Here is a 12929-nt window from a genome sequence, read left to right on the forward strand (position 1 = left end):
GGACTATATCTAGGGTCATAAAGGCTTTCCATTGTTTGTCTGGCTCTTACAGCAATATTGTAACCTTCTATCTATTTTATAGCACTGTCTTATGTTTGATTGCATGTCGTTGATATGTTTTTAAGGTGTATATAATAAATTGTAATTTTTAAGTTTTTTTTTCCTATGTTAGCACATTACAGACTTTTTACACAAGCTGATCCAAATGATTTAATGAGTGGCATCAAAAAAATTTTTTAATTGTAAAAACACATCAGCCAGTTGTTGAAAGATGTTATTTATATTATTTGTCCATATTAATCATTGTCAGTAATTGTGAATCTTCATTAACTCTCCCTCCACATTAAGCCGGGGTCATACTTGCGAGTGTGATGCGAGAAACTCGAGCGAGTTTCTCGCATCAATACCCGACACTGGCGCTGGCACTCGGGACCGGAGTGTGCGGCGGCATAGAAATACATGTGGCTAACTTGCACGAGTTTCTCGCATCACACTCGCAAGTGTGACCCCGGCCTAACACGTGAATACCAAAAGTAGGTACCACGTACTCTAATGGAGGATTGGTTTAGAAGCCATGCTGCAGTGTTTATGTAGGTACTCATGCCATACATAGGATATACTAAAGCCACATTACAATCCATCAGCTGCAACTAGCTGTGTAAGAAGCAAAAGATGCTTTCTACACTGTACACAGAAAAATTAATTGAATTACAACAGAAAACACCAAAATACATAATCTAGAGGAAGTTGGATTTGCTTACTAAGCTAGCTATAGTGTTTGTCCAACAATATAAGAAATGTGCAGTAAAGTTCTCTAAGCCTCTATTTAGCAACTCAGTCATTTGCTATCTTCAGGTCAGCCACACATCTCTAGAATCATGCACCCGAGTCCATTAAATTCTAACAGTCTCTCAGCACAGGTTTTCACATTTTCGCCTTGCTCACGTACAGTGAACCACACATGGCAAATAAGAACCAGGAGCTCACCCTTACATTTCATCTGAATGAAGTCCAGCTGGTGGATAGCTTGCAGCAAGGGGTCGCTGTCCAATGTGAGCTCAAACTCAGATGAGACTTTTGGCTCCAGCGTTCCTTTAACCCACTGTTCTTGGGAGCTTTGAACGCGCTTTATCAGTGCATCTGAAATCTTTATATCGACAATTATAAAAAACAAGAAATAAATATAGAATCATTTTCAACACAGTTATTACGATAGATTTTTATGCATGAATTGTGCAAAACTCAGAAGAAAAGCAATATATTTTTATTCATGTAAAATTGAAACCGATTGATAACCATACACTTGCACAGACACATAAAAGGTTGTAACAATAAATGAGTGAGCTATATTATGATAAATTATTTGGAAAATGTGCCTCTATAATAGGGAAAAGTCCGATGGTAAAATGAATTTTCATTGACACACTCATCACTAATATATATTTATACTTTGTAATGTTATAAAATAACATTTAACCTAAAATAATATAACGCACCATTGAATAAAAACTGTGACATGAAGAAATCAGAACCTTAATACAGTACAAATAAATCACATTAATTGTGAATATGTTTGTAAGATGATGATTATATAGCTGTTAACCCCTTTACCCCCAAGGGTGGTTTCCACGTTAATGACCGGGCCAATTTTTACAATTCTGACCACTGTCCATTTATGAAGTCATAACTCTGGAACGCTTACATAGATACTGGTGATTCTGACACTGTTTTATTGTGAAATATTGTACTTCATGTTAGTGGTAAAATTTAATTCATATAACTTGCGTTTATTTGTGAAAAAAAGGGAAATTTGGCGAAAATTTTGAAAATTTCGCAATTTTCCAAGTTTGAATTTTTATGCCCTTAAATCATAGAGATATAGCACACAAAAAATTTAATAAGTAACCTTTCCCACATGTTTACTTTACATCAGCACAATTTTGGAACCAAAATTTTTTTTTTTTTAAGAAGTTATAAGGGTTAAAAGTTGACCAGCAATTTCCCATTTTTACAACACCATTTTATTTTTAGGAACCACATCACATTTGAAGTCACTATGAGGGGTCTATATGATAGAAAATACCCAAAAGTGACACCATTCTAAAAACTGCACCCCTCAAGGTGCTCAAAACCACATTCAAGAAGTTTATTAACCCTTCAGGTGCTTCACAGGAATTTTTTGAATGTTTAAAAAAATGAATATTTAACTTTTTTTCACGAAAAAATTACTTCAGGTCCAATTTTTTTTATTTTACCAAGGGTAACAGGAGAAATTGGACTGCAAAAGTTATTGTGCAGTTTGTCCTGAGTACACTGATACCTGATATGTGGGGGGAACTACTGTTTTGGTGCATGGCAGCACTCGGAAGGGAGCGAGCACCGTTTGACTTTTTCAACGCAAAATTGGCTGGAATTGAGATCGGGCGCCATGTCACGTTTGGAGAGCCCCTGATGTGCCTAAACAGTGGAAACCCCTCACAAATGACCCCATTTTGGAAACTAGACCCCCCAAGGAACTTATCTAGATATGTGGTGAGAACTTTGAACCCCCAAGGCCTTCACAGAAGTTTATAACATGCAGCAGTAAAATTAAAAAATAATTTTTTTCAACAAAAATGATCTTTTCACCCCCAATTTCTATTTTCCCAAGGGAAACAGGACCCCAAAAGTTGTGCAATTTTTCCTGAGTATGCTGCTACCCCATATGTGGGGGTAAACCACTGTTTGAGCGCATGGCAGAGCTCTGAAGGGAAGGAGCGCCGTTTGACGCAAAATTGGCTGGAATTGAAATTGGGTGCCATATTGCGTTTGGAGAGCCCCTGATGTGCCTAAACAGTGGAAAACCCCCACAAATGACACCATTTTGGAAACTAGACCCCCCAAGGAACTTATCTAGATGTGTGGTGAGCACTTTGAACCCGGAAGTGCTTCACAGAAGTTTATAACGCCCGGGGCATGAATATAAAAAAAAATCATATTTTTTCCACAAACATGATCTTTTAGTCACCAATTTTTTAATTTTCCCTAGAGTAACAGGAAAAATTGGACCACAAAAGTTGTCATACAATTTGTTCTGAGTACGCTGATACCCCATATGTGGGAGAAAACTGCTGTATGAGCACACGTCAGGGCTTGGAAGGGAAGTAGTGACATTTTGGAATGCAGACTTTGATGGAATGGTCTGCGGGTGTCATGTCGCATTTGGAGAGCCCCTGGAATTGAAAAAAATGAACATTTAACTTTTTTTCACGAAAAAATTACTTCAGGTCCAATTTTTTTTATTTTACCAAGGGTAACAGGAGAAATTGGACTGCAAAAGTTATTGTGCAGTTTGTCCTGAGTACACTGATACCTGATATGTGGGGGGGAACTACTGTTTCGGTGCATGGCAGCACTCGGAAGGGAGCGAGCACCGTTTGACTTTTTCAACGCAAAATTGGCTGGAATTGAGATCGGGCGCCATGTCACGTTTGGAGAGCCCCTGATGTGCCTAAACAGTGGAAACCCCCCACAAGTGACCCCATTTTGGAAACTAGACCACCCAAGGAACTTATCTAGATATGTGGTGAGAACTTTGAACCCCCAAGGCCTTCACAGAAGTTTATAACATGCAGCAGTACAATTAAAAAATAATATTTTTACCAAAAAAAGATCTTTTCACCCCCAATTTTTATTTTACCAAGGGTAACAGGACCCCAAAAGTTATTGTGCAATTTGTCCTGAGTACGCTGATACCCCATATGTGGGGGTAAACCACAATTTGGGCGCATGGCAGAGCTCAGAAAGGAAACAGCGCCATTTGACATTTCTGGCTGGAATTGAGATCGGACACCATGTTGCATTTGGAGAGCAATTGATGTGCCTAAACAGTGGAAACCCCCCACAAATGACATCATTTTGGAAACTAGATCCCCCCCAATGAACTTATCTAGATGTAAGGTGAGAACTTTGAACCCCCATGGGCCTCACAATATGTTTATAATGTACAGGCGTAAAATTAAAAAATAATTTTTTTCAACAAAAATGATCTTTTCACCCCCAATTTCTATTTTTCTAAGGGAAACAGGACCCCAAAAGTTGTGCAATTTTTCCTGAGTATGCTGCAACCCCATATGTGGGGGTAAACCACTGTTTGAGCGCATGGCAGAGCTCTGAAGGGAAGGAGCGCCGTTTGACGCAAAATTGGCTGGAATTGAAATTGGGTGCCATATCGCGTTTGGAGAGCCCCTGATGTGCCTAAACAGTGGAAAACCCCCACAAATGACACCATTTTGGAAACTAGACCCCCAAGGAACTTATCTAGATGTGTGGTGAGCACTTTGAACCCGCAAGTGCTTCACAGAAGTTTATAACGCCCGGGGCGTGAATATAAAAAAAAATCATATTTTTTCCACACACATGATCTTTTAGTCACCAATTTTTTAATTTTCCCTAGAGTAACAGGAAAAATTGGACCACAAAAGTTGTCGTACAATTTGTTCTGAGTACGCTGATACCCCATATGTGGGAGAAAACTGCTGTATGAGCACACGTCAGGGCTTGGAAGGGAAGTAGTGACATTTTGGAATGCAGACTTTGATGGAATGGTCTGCGGGTGTCATGTCGCATTTGGAGAGCCCCTGATGTGCCTAAACTGTGGAAACCCCCCACAAGTGACCCCATTTTGGAAACTAGACCCCCAAGGAACATATATAGATGTGTGGTGAGCACTTTGAACACCCAATGCTTCACAGAAGTTTATAACATAGAGCCATAAAAATAAAACATTTTTTTCCACAAAAATATTTTTGCACACAATATTTTATTTTCCCATGGGTAGCAAGAGAAATTGGATCCCAAAAGTTGTTGTGCAATTTGTCCGCATATGTTGGGGTAAAACACTGTTTGGGCGCATGGCAGAGCTTGGAAGGGAAGGAGCATCGTTTGACTTTTTCAACGCAGAATTGGCTGGAATTGAGATCCGACGCCATGTTGCGTTTGGAGAGCCCCTAATGTGCCCAAACAGTGGAAACCCCCCAATTCTAACTCCAACTCTAACCCCAACACACCCCTAACCCTAATCTCAGCCCTAACCCTAATAGTAAAATTGAAATAAATACTTTTTTTTATTTATTTACTATTTACAGCAGGTTTTTATGTTTGGCAGCTGTCATATGTTAAAAGATGCTTTATATTGTAAAAATAGTTTTTGCATCACCACATTTTGAGACCTATAGTTTTTCCATATTTTGACCCACAGAGTCATGTGAGGTCTTATTTTTTGCGGAACGAGTTGATGTTTTTATTGGTACCATGTTTAGGCATGTGACATTTTTTGATCGCTGTTTATTCCAATTTTTGGGACACAGAATGAACAAAAACCAGCATTTCATGAATTTCTTTTTTGGGGAGCGTTTACACCGGTCCGCATGTGGTAAAATTGATAAAGGGGTTTTATTCTTCGGGTCAGTACGATTACAGTGATACCTCATTTATATTTTTTTTATATTTTGGCGCTTTTATACAATGAAAGCAATTTTATATAAAAAATAATTTTTTGCATCGCTTTATTCTGCGAGCTATAACTTTTTTATTTTTTGCTGATGACACTGTATGGTGGCTCGTTTTTTTTGTGGGACAAGATGATGCTTTCAGCGGTACAATGTTTGTTCATATCCATCTTTTTGATCGCACGTTATTGCACTTTTTGTTCGGCGGTATGATGATAAAGCATTGTTTTTTGCTTTGTTTTTTTTTTTGAAGGGGTTCACTAAAGGGGTTAGCTAGTGGGACAGTTCTATAGGGGGGTCGTTACGGACGTGGCAAAACTAAATATGTGTACTTTTATTGTTTTTTTTATTTACACAAAAAAAGAATTTATTAGGGAATCTTTTTTTTTTTTTAATTTATTTAGGAATTTTTTTTAAATTATTTTTACTCTTGCTTTTTTTTTTACATTATTATAGTCTCACAATGTGGACATCACAGTGATCTGACAGGCACTGCATCAGGCTTTCTCAGCGCCTGCTCTCAGCAGGTGCTGAGAAAGCCACCTTCCTGCAAAACCCCAAAGGCCCCTGCAGCCATATTGTATCTGGGGGCCTGCAGGGAGGAGAACCTTAGAGAAGCATGCAAGGAGCCCTGTCCCTGCGTGATTATTCCCTATGACCCCAATCATGTTTGATCACAGTGTGCCAGGAGTTAATATGCCGGGGGTGGTCCGTGACCACTCCTGACACAGTGTTAGGTGTCAAGTTTCTCCCACTGCACAGGGGGAGTCTTGAGCCATGCCCCCTGCTGTCTCCCATTCTTCTGCAGCCACAGAGGTTCCTGCTCAGCAGAGACGTCGGTCCCAGCATCTTGCCCAGGTTAATGCTAGGCGTCTGGTTGCTTCTCCAGGCTCAGCTATTCTACCATGCATGAGTCAGCGGAAAGCAGACACTCCTGGGACTAAGTTCTGCTTTTCTCCTACTGAGCATGCCCGTGGGATGACCTCTCATTGGAGGTCAGAGGTCACATGCTCAGGTCCTGTTGCTGCTCCAATTGGACCACCAGGAAGGTCCCAGAAACCTGCAACTATAAAAGCTTAGCATGGCCTCCCAGCCATGCGCTAATATAGACCATGTGGAGTGAGTGTTGTATGCATGTTTGAATGTCTCTGGTGAATGACTCATTATGAAACCCCTACCCTTGGCATGCATGTGTTGTGTAGCCTAGCCTGCTAGCACCCAGGCTGAGGTCCAGGTAGAGGCAGAGTCAGACACTGGCATCAACATCCACCTGTGGCTTTGTCTGTACGCCACGGTGCACATAGTCTGCACTCTTTGGTGGTCAGCAATCATTAGGAGCATCCGCAGGTGCGATGCCACATGCTCAGTAGGTCCTTGGGGCCGAGTTCTGTGACCATATACTGAGCGCTCTCTTGCCGAGTACTGTGAGTTTTAACAGGCTCCGGCACTTATGTTCCGCGGTAATGCGGCTCTGTGACATAAGAGTCCGCTCCCATTCACACCGGGTGACGTTAACCCACATGTGACATTTTGTTTACCGCTATATACATCTGCCATTACTAAGCAGCAGTTTACCACCACTGCACGGTGAATCCCGGGCTGCAAATGCACCTTACTATCATTTTATTATTTGGTGTGTTCCGCCAGCCCTAACATTATATTAGCGCCATGGTCTGGCTAGTAATGGCGGACAAACAGCAACTGCAGCAGTAGGGTAGGTTGGCGGCTCTTGAGCGCACAACCACGGTCGTGGATGTTACTGCAGTTGCTGCTCAGTTTGCTAGCGTGGCTGCAGCTACTTTGTCCACCGCTATCTCTGTTCCGACATTATCCCGCCTCCTGCTGCCAGATACGTTTTCTGGTGATAGCCAGTCTTGTAGGGGATTCGTGAGCCAGTGTGCAATACACCTTGAGCTCCTGGCAGCACTTTTGCACTTTTTCCCTCAGAGCGGGCCAAGGTGGGATTCATAATATCTCTCTTGTCGGACAGAGGATTGGAATGGGGCACCCCATTGTGGGAGCGCGACGATTGTGTGGTGCAGAGTACTCCGCAGTTTCTGAGCACCCTGAAACAGGTCTTTTTGGGACCTCGAGTCACCCACGATACGGCGCTCCAACTGCTGGCATCAACACAGGGTTCGTCCATGGTCAGCCATTTTGCCCTCCACTTCCAGACTCTAGCGTCTGAGTTGGAGTGGCCGGATAAAGTCCTTATTCCGGTTTTTTGGAGGGGACTGGCTGATCATGTGAAGGATGCCCTGGCCACCAGGGAGATTCCCGCCACACTGGAGGAGCTTATAGCAGTTTCCTCTCGCATCAAACTTTGTTTCAACGAGCGGGTGTCGGAGCAAGCCTAGTGTATGCGGAGGTTTCGGCTGGCTCCCACCTTCGTCGAACCTCTGGAATCTCCTGGCCAGGCGTCCGAATCACATGAGGCCATGGAGGTGTCACGAGCGGGTTCTAAGTCACGGACCGCTTGTGCACACTTGGTTTGTTACATCTGCCGGCAGCCAGGACATCTCGCCTCTAGCTGTTTTCAGCGTTTGGAAGAACGTCCTCGTTTAGTGTCCTTAGGAGCTGGTTCACTAGACGCAGTGGCGCCTCCTTCTAAACAGACATTTAAGAAGACAATTAACATTGGCCCATCCACCCATATTTCAAGAAATCCCATATTCACAGATGCCCTGTGCTCACCCATGGAGACGAACATGCGGCGTCTCTCCAGACCGCACCATATCTATTTCACTCATAGAATGTATTGGATGCGGTGAATCTGTACAGTTCAGTGAAAACATGCAGATTCACCAGCGTTCAATAGATGACAGCAGCTTGGGTGCAGCGAACATGTGTGGCGTTAAAAGAACTGGCAGTTCCAAATCATGGGCAGATGGGAGCCCTCTGTGTGAACTGAAAGACACTTTTTCATTGTTTCATAAGTCCAGGAGAGCCTCAATGTGAGTCTCATCAACTTACACTAAGGCTGGTGTCACACTAACGTAGGGCATCCAATGCGATATGCTAAAGACCCTCGGTTCCTGCTCTGCTCCGAGGGTCAGCTGAGTGTCATGCTATTGTGCTTCGATCCTCACACACAGAGGATCAGAGCACCGCTGTGGACGTGGTGGAAAAAGTCATTTTTCCATCTCCTCCGCTGCCATTGTCGGCGTATAACGCACCTCACATGGATGATATCCGAGTGCTGTGCATTGTGTCACTCGTACCCACATACTTATATGGGTGCGAGTGAGCGAGAACCAGCCAAGTCTTGGTGCCAAACGCAGCATGCTGCGATTATTCTCACATGCCAATTTTATCGCATAGCATTTAGCCGTGTTGTACAGTAGTGTGACTCTGGCCTAAGAATGCGGCTTCCGGTCCATACAGAAAACCCAATAATATGAGTCGCCCAGAATTTGCAATGAAAATCTGCAACAAATCCATCATATCTGTAAATGGTCACAGAAAACAAAAAGTTCTAAAGCCATCCCATACATTTCTGTATTTGCATTTTTCACAAGTGTTCAGTCTTTTGTCCTGTCATCTACTGTTCAAAAAGCTAATAAACTTTTATCCTAAGTCATATTGCAAAAGACTTGCAGGTGGCGCTAGAGAGTTCAAGTCCTCTCCCTCTCTGAAGAGGCAATTGGCATAATAGGATTGAGAGAATCAATCCACTTACTTTGTATTGTGTTCAAATCCATAGCTTTAATGCAGACACTTTGACCTAACTTGCCCTTCTCTCATGGCCAATGTAACACTTAAAAAGGCAGGCACAGACAAATACATTACTTTTTAGCAGTATGGCACATGGGTTTAACAGCTTCACCTGGTAATTATCAGAATCCTGACAGCGCCGGCGTACAGCCTCCGTTGAGCAGGGACTCACCCGCACTGTAGGGACCCCTGGGGACCAGGACAGCCAGAAAGTATAGGTGCACAGGACCTGAGTGATGAAGTTTAGCAAGCCGGCACGGGACCTACGGTCATGTGACTGCAAGGGGGTGGGGCTTAGTGTCCTGCTTTCAGAGAAGACAGAAAACTCAGAGCCGGGCAAAACGGAGGTCATTCACAGTACGGACAGCGAGGTACAGGAGGGATAAACAGATGGGAGGTCAGACAAAGCCAAAGGTCATACACAAGAGGGCGACGCGGTACCAAGGGGACGAGCAGAGAGAAGTCGGGTCACAAGCAGAGAGTCATAAACGAGAGGTAGTGCAGTACAAGAGGGACAGGCAGACCTCAAAACAGGGACAGAACCGGATCAAAACCAAACAAGCAAGCAAGATATCAGGCACAAGGCACACGTACGCACAAGGTCAACTAACTCAGCCGAGGGCAGGAGTATAACTGACACCGGACCTAGGTCAAGTGAGCATTAAATAGCCGCCCTCTGCCAGGGAGAGGCGGAACAATAAACCCCCAGTCAGACCAGGAAGGGCCAAAGCGAAATCCCGTCCTGGATCATGACAGTAATAATTCTGGAACACTTCAACAGATCCCACTGATTGAGATTGTTTTTTCGTGATATATTGTACTTATAGTGGTAAAATTAGTTTGCTATGGCTTGCATTTATATGTGAAAATATTGGAAATTTGACAAACATTTCACAATTTTCAAACTTTAATTTATAAATTAGAGAGTTAAGTCACAAAAATAGCTCATAAATAACATTTCTCACATGTCTACTTTACATCAGCACAATTTTTTAAACAATTTTTTTTTGTTAGGAAGTTATAAGGGTTAAAAGTTAAACAGCAATTTCTCATTTTTGAAACAAAATTTACAGAACTTTTTTTAGGGACCACCTCACATTTGGAGTTTGAGAGGTCTATATGACAGAACATACCCCAAAGTGACACTATTCTAAAGTCTCCTTCCCTCAAGGTGCTAAAAACCACATTCAATAAGTTTTTTAACCCTTCAGGTGCTTCACAGGAACTGAAACAATAAGGAAGGAAAAAAATGAACATTTAACTTTACTTTAGACCCATTTTTTTATTTTCACAAAGGTAACAGTTGAAAATAGACCACAAAATTTGTTGTGCACTCTCTCCTGAGCATGCCAATACCCCATGTAAAACTACTTTTTGGGTGCACAGCAGGGATTATAAGGAAATGAGTGATGTGATGGGATGGTCTGCAGGAGTTGTGACGCGTTTGTGCAATAGCAAGGGTGTGTAACAAAATGTCACTGCTTCCAATATTAGCTACAGCTAGATTTTTTTTTTGTATAATTCTTTATTTAAAGACTCACAACGAAATCCAGGTTAACATAATAATTGAAACCAGACAAGTAGATGAATACAAGCAATACAACTTAACTCCCGACCAAGACAATCATCCACGAGTCCTTAACATCCGGTGATCCGGTAGTAGAGGTCAATTAGGAGGGTCTTTCATTTTTAACTTTTAACAAACAGTATAGGAAAGAAAAGACAAGCAGAGGAAGAAGGAGAGCAGTTGAAGTGAAAAGAGAGTGGGGGGAAATAAGTAACGGAGCCAAGAGAGGCAAAAAAAAAAGGGGAGGGAAGGAAAAAATGAGGGGGTAAGGGAAGGAGTACCCACCCGACCAAGTCCACCACTCAGCCTGATGTTTTCAGTTAACCTCAGGGCGGTTTGCCTCCAGCATTAGATCACAATACTCACTAGAGCTTCGAAAATCCATCCATCCAAACCAAGTAGCCCAAAACTTTGGGTATGATTCATGTATGGATGAGATGAGGTCCTCCATGTACATAATTTCATTGACTTTTGCGATCCACTGGGTTATGGTTGGAGGAGCGGGACTCTTCCATCTCTCCAGGATGCAAGCCCTCGCAGCCATGTTCAACAATTTCAACAAAGAGGATTTATAGATCCGGAGAGTGATTTCATTATGTTGGAGAAGTATCAGAGCCGCAGTCAACTTTTCAGAACAGCCCGTAACCTGACACCCCTGTCCAAAATGATTGCAAAACGTCACATTGCCAGAAAATATGAAAAATTGTGCCCTCTGCCCTTCCACACCTCCAGCAGTTGGGGTCAATTTCTGGAAATATGGTGTGCAACCTCAATGGCACTCTGTACCATCTGGACAAAATCTTATAGCCTGCCTCCTGGAACCTAGAGCTAACCGAGGCACAGTGTACAAGGGTAAAAATTCGAGTTCTCTGATCTTCCATAAAATAAATATTTAAATCTCTCTCCCACTGTGCAAGGAAAGAAGGGGGCGACCGGCTCCGGGTATCCATCAACATAGAGTAGGTTTTAGCTAAGGTGTGTCTGATTGGGCCCGGGCTATTACATAAAAGCTCAAATTGGGTTTTGGGTCGTCTAAATGAACTTTTAGGGGGAAGGCTGCTGAAAAAGTGAGTAAGTTGCAAACACCTCCAACTGCCCAGGGATATTGGATCTGTTTTGGTGGTAAGGTCACTCAGAGAAGGCGAGGAGGCTCCCTCTCCCCAGTTTTCTACTCTATCCATCCCCGAATCTATCCACAGATGAAAAATGGAGTCCGAGCGGCTAGGGACAAATTTAGGATGCCTCAACAATGGAGTGAGAGGAGAAGCCTCTGGGACTAAATGTAAAAGGACTAGTGCTGTATTGCAGTATTTTAAAGTGGATCCAATAGTCAGATGGGATATGATTTGCTTTGGGGCCGAAAGTAAAACCCATGGGAGGGTCTTTAATGGGGTCGGGCAAAAACTTTGTTCTATTTGAACCCAAGTCTTATGATGACCATTTCTGCACCAGTCTATCATTCTAGATAGGTGACCTGCCAAGTGATACATTTTTAAGTCTGGAAGCCCCACTCCCCCCAACCTCTTGGGTCTGCAGAGAACCTCCATCTTTAGACTAGCAGATTTTTTTTCCCCCATATAATCGAGACTTGAATGGACCCTAATTTTCTAAAAAAGTTAGCAGGGATATTGATGAGGAGAGCCTGTAGAATATACAAGACCCTCGGTAATATGTTCATCTTAAAAATTTGGCATCTGCCAAACCAGGTGAAGGATATCTTGGACCACCTATCACAGTCTGCTCGAATCGATGTTAAAAGGCTAGGGAAGCTACAGCTAGATTGACAGATATCCATTTTCATACCAATGTATGGTTGTGCACATATATTAAAATTTAACCTTCATTAAATTCATTAAAGTGAGACCAAAAGAAGACAAAAAAAGCCCACATGGGCTATAATTGGTAGTTAAAAACATGCAGACACAAACCACCAAGCAGCTATATATGGTCACTGGGTATTAATGTTGCTTTAAATCTCTCTGCGCATACAATTCCTGATGGACCAACTATCTCCTTTCTATATCTTAGGAGTCAGTAAAATTGTCAGCACAATAATTGGAACGCTCTCACCGTCTCCGATGGGTCCCATTCATGTGGATATGTACTAAGTCCGTCTACTTATGATTGAGGTTCCGGTGCAATGAATGTTCTCAAGTACT

At 42.6% G+C, this 12929-nt stretch overlaps 1 protein-coding gene across 4 annotated transcripts in view; it reads right to left on the reverse strand.

Moving 5' to 3' along the window:
- The window catches only part of TRIM67 (tripartite motif containing 67), a 779172-nt gene that overhangs the window by 427587 nt on the left and 338656 nt on the right, over nucleotides 1-12929 (reverse strand). For 2 of the 4 annotated variants that reach the window (XR_012221447.1, XM_073551876.1), the window contains exon 5: nucleotides 988-1147. Coding sequence is in view for 3 of the 4 variants with exons in the window: in XM_073551876.1 (XP_073407977.1) it covers nucleotides 988-1147 (160 nt within the window). In the remaining variant the exon portion in view is untranslated. The remainder of the gene's footprint in view (nucleotides 1-987; nucleotides 1148-12929) is intronic. The other 2 variants (XM_073551878.1, XM_073551877.1) reach the window with 1 other exon arrangement.

Source organism: Dendrobates tinctorius, unplaced genomic scaffold, assembly GCF_039654945.1.
Source record: "Dendrobates tinctorius isolate UK_male_01 unplaced genomic scaffold, ASM3965494v1 ptg000181l, whole genome shotgun sequence".
NCBI lineage: Eukaryota > Metazoa > Chordata > Amphibia > Anura > Dendrobatidae > Dendrobates > Dendrobates tinctorius.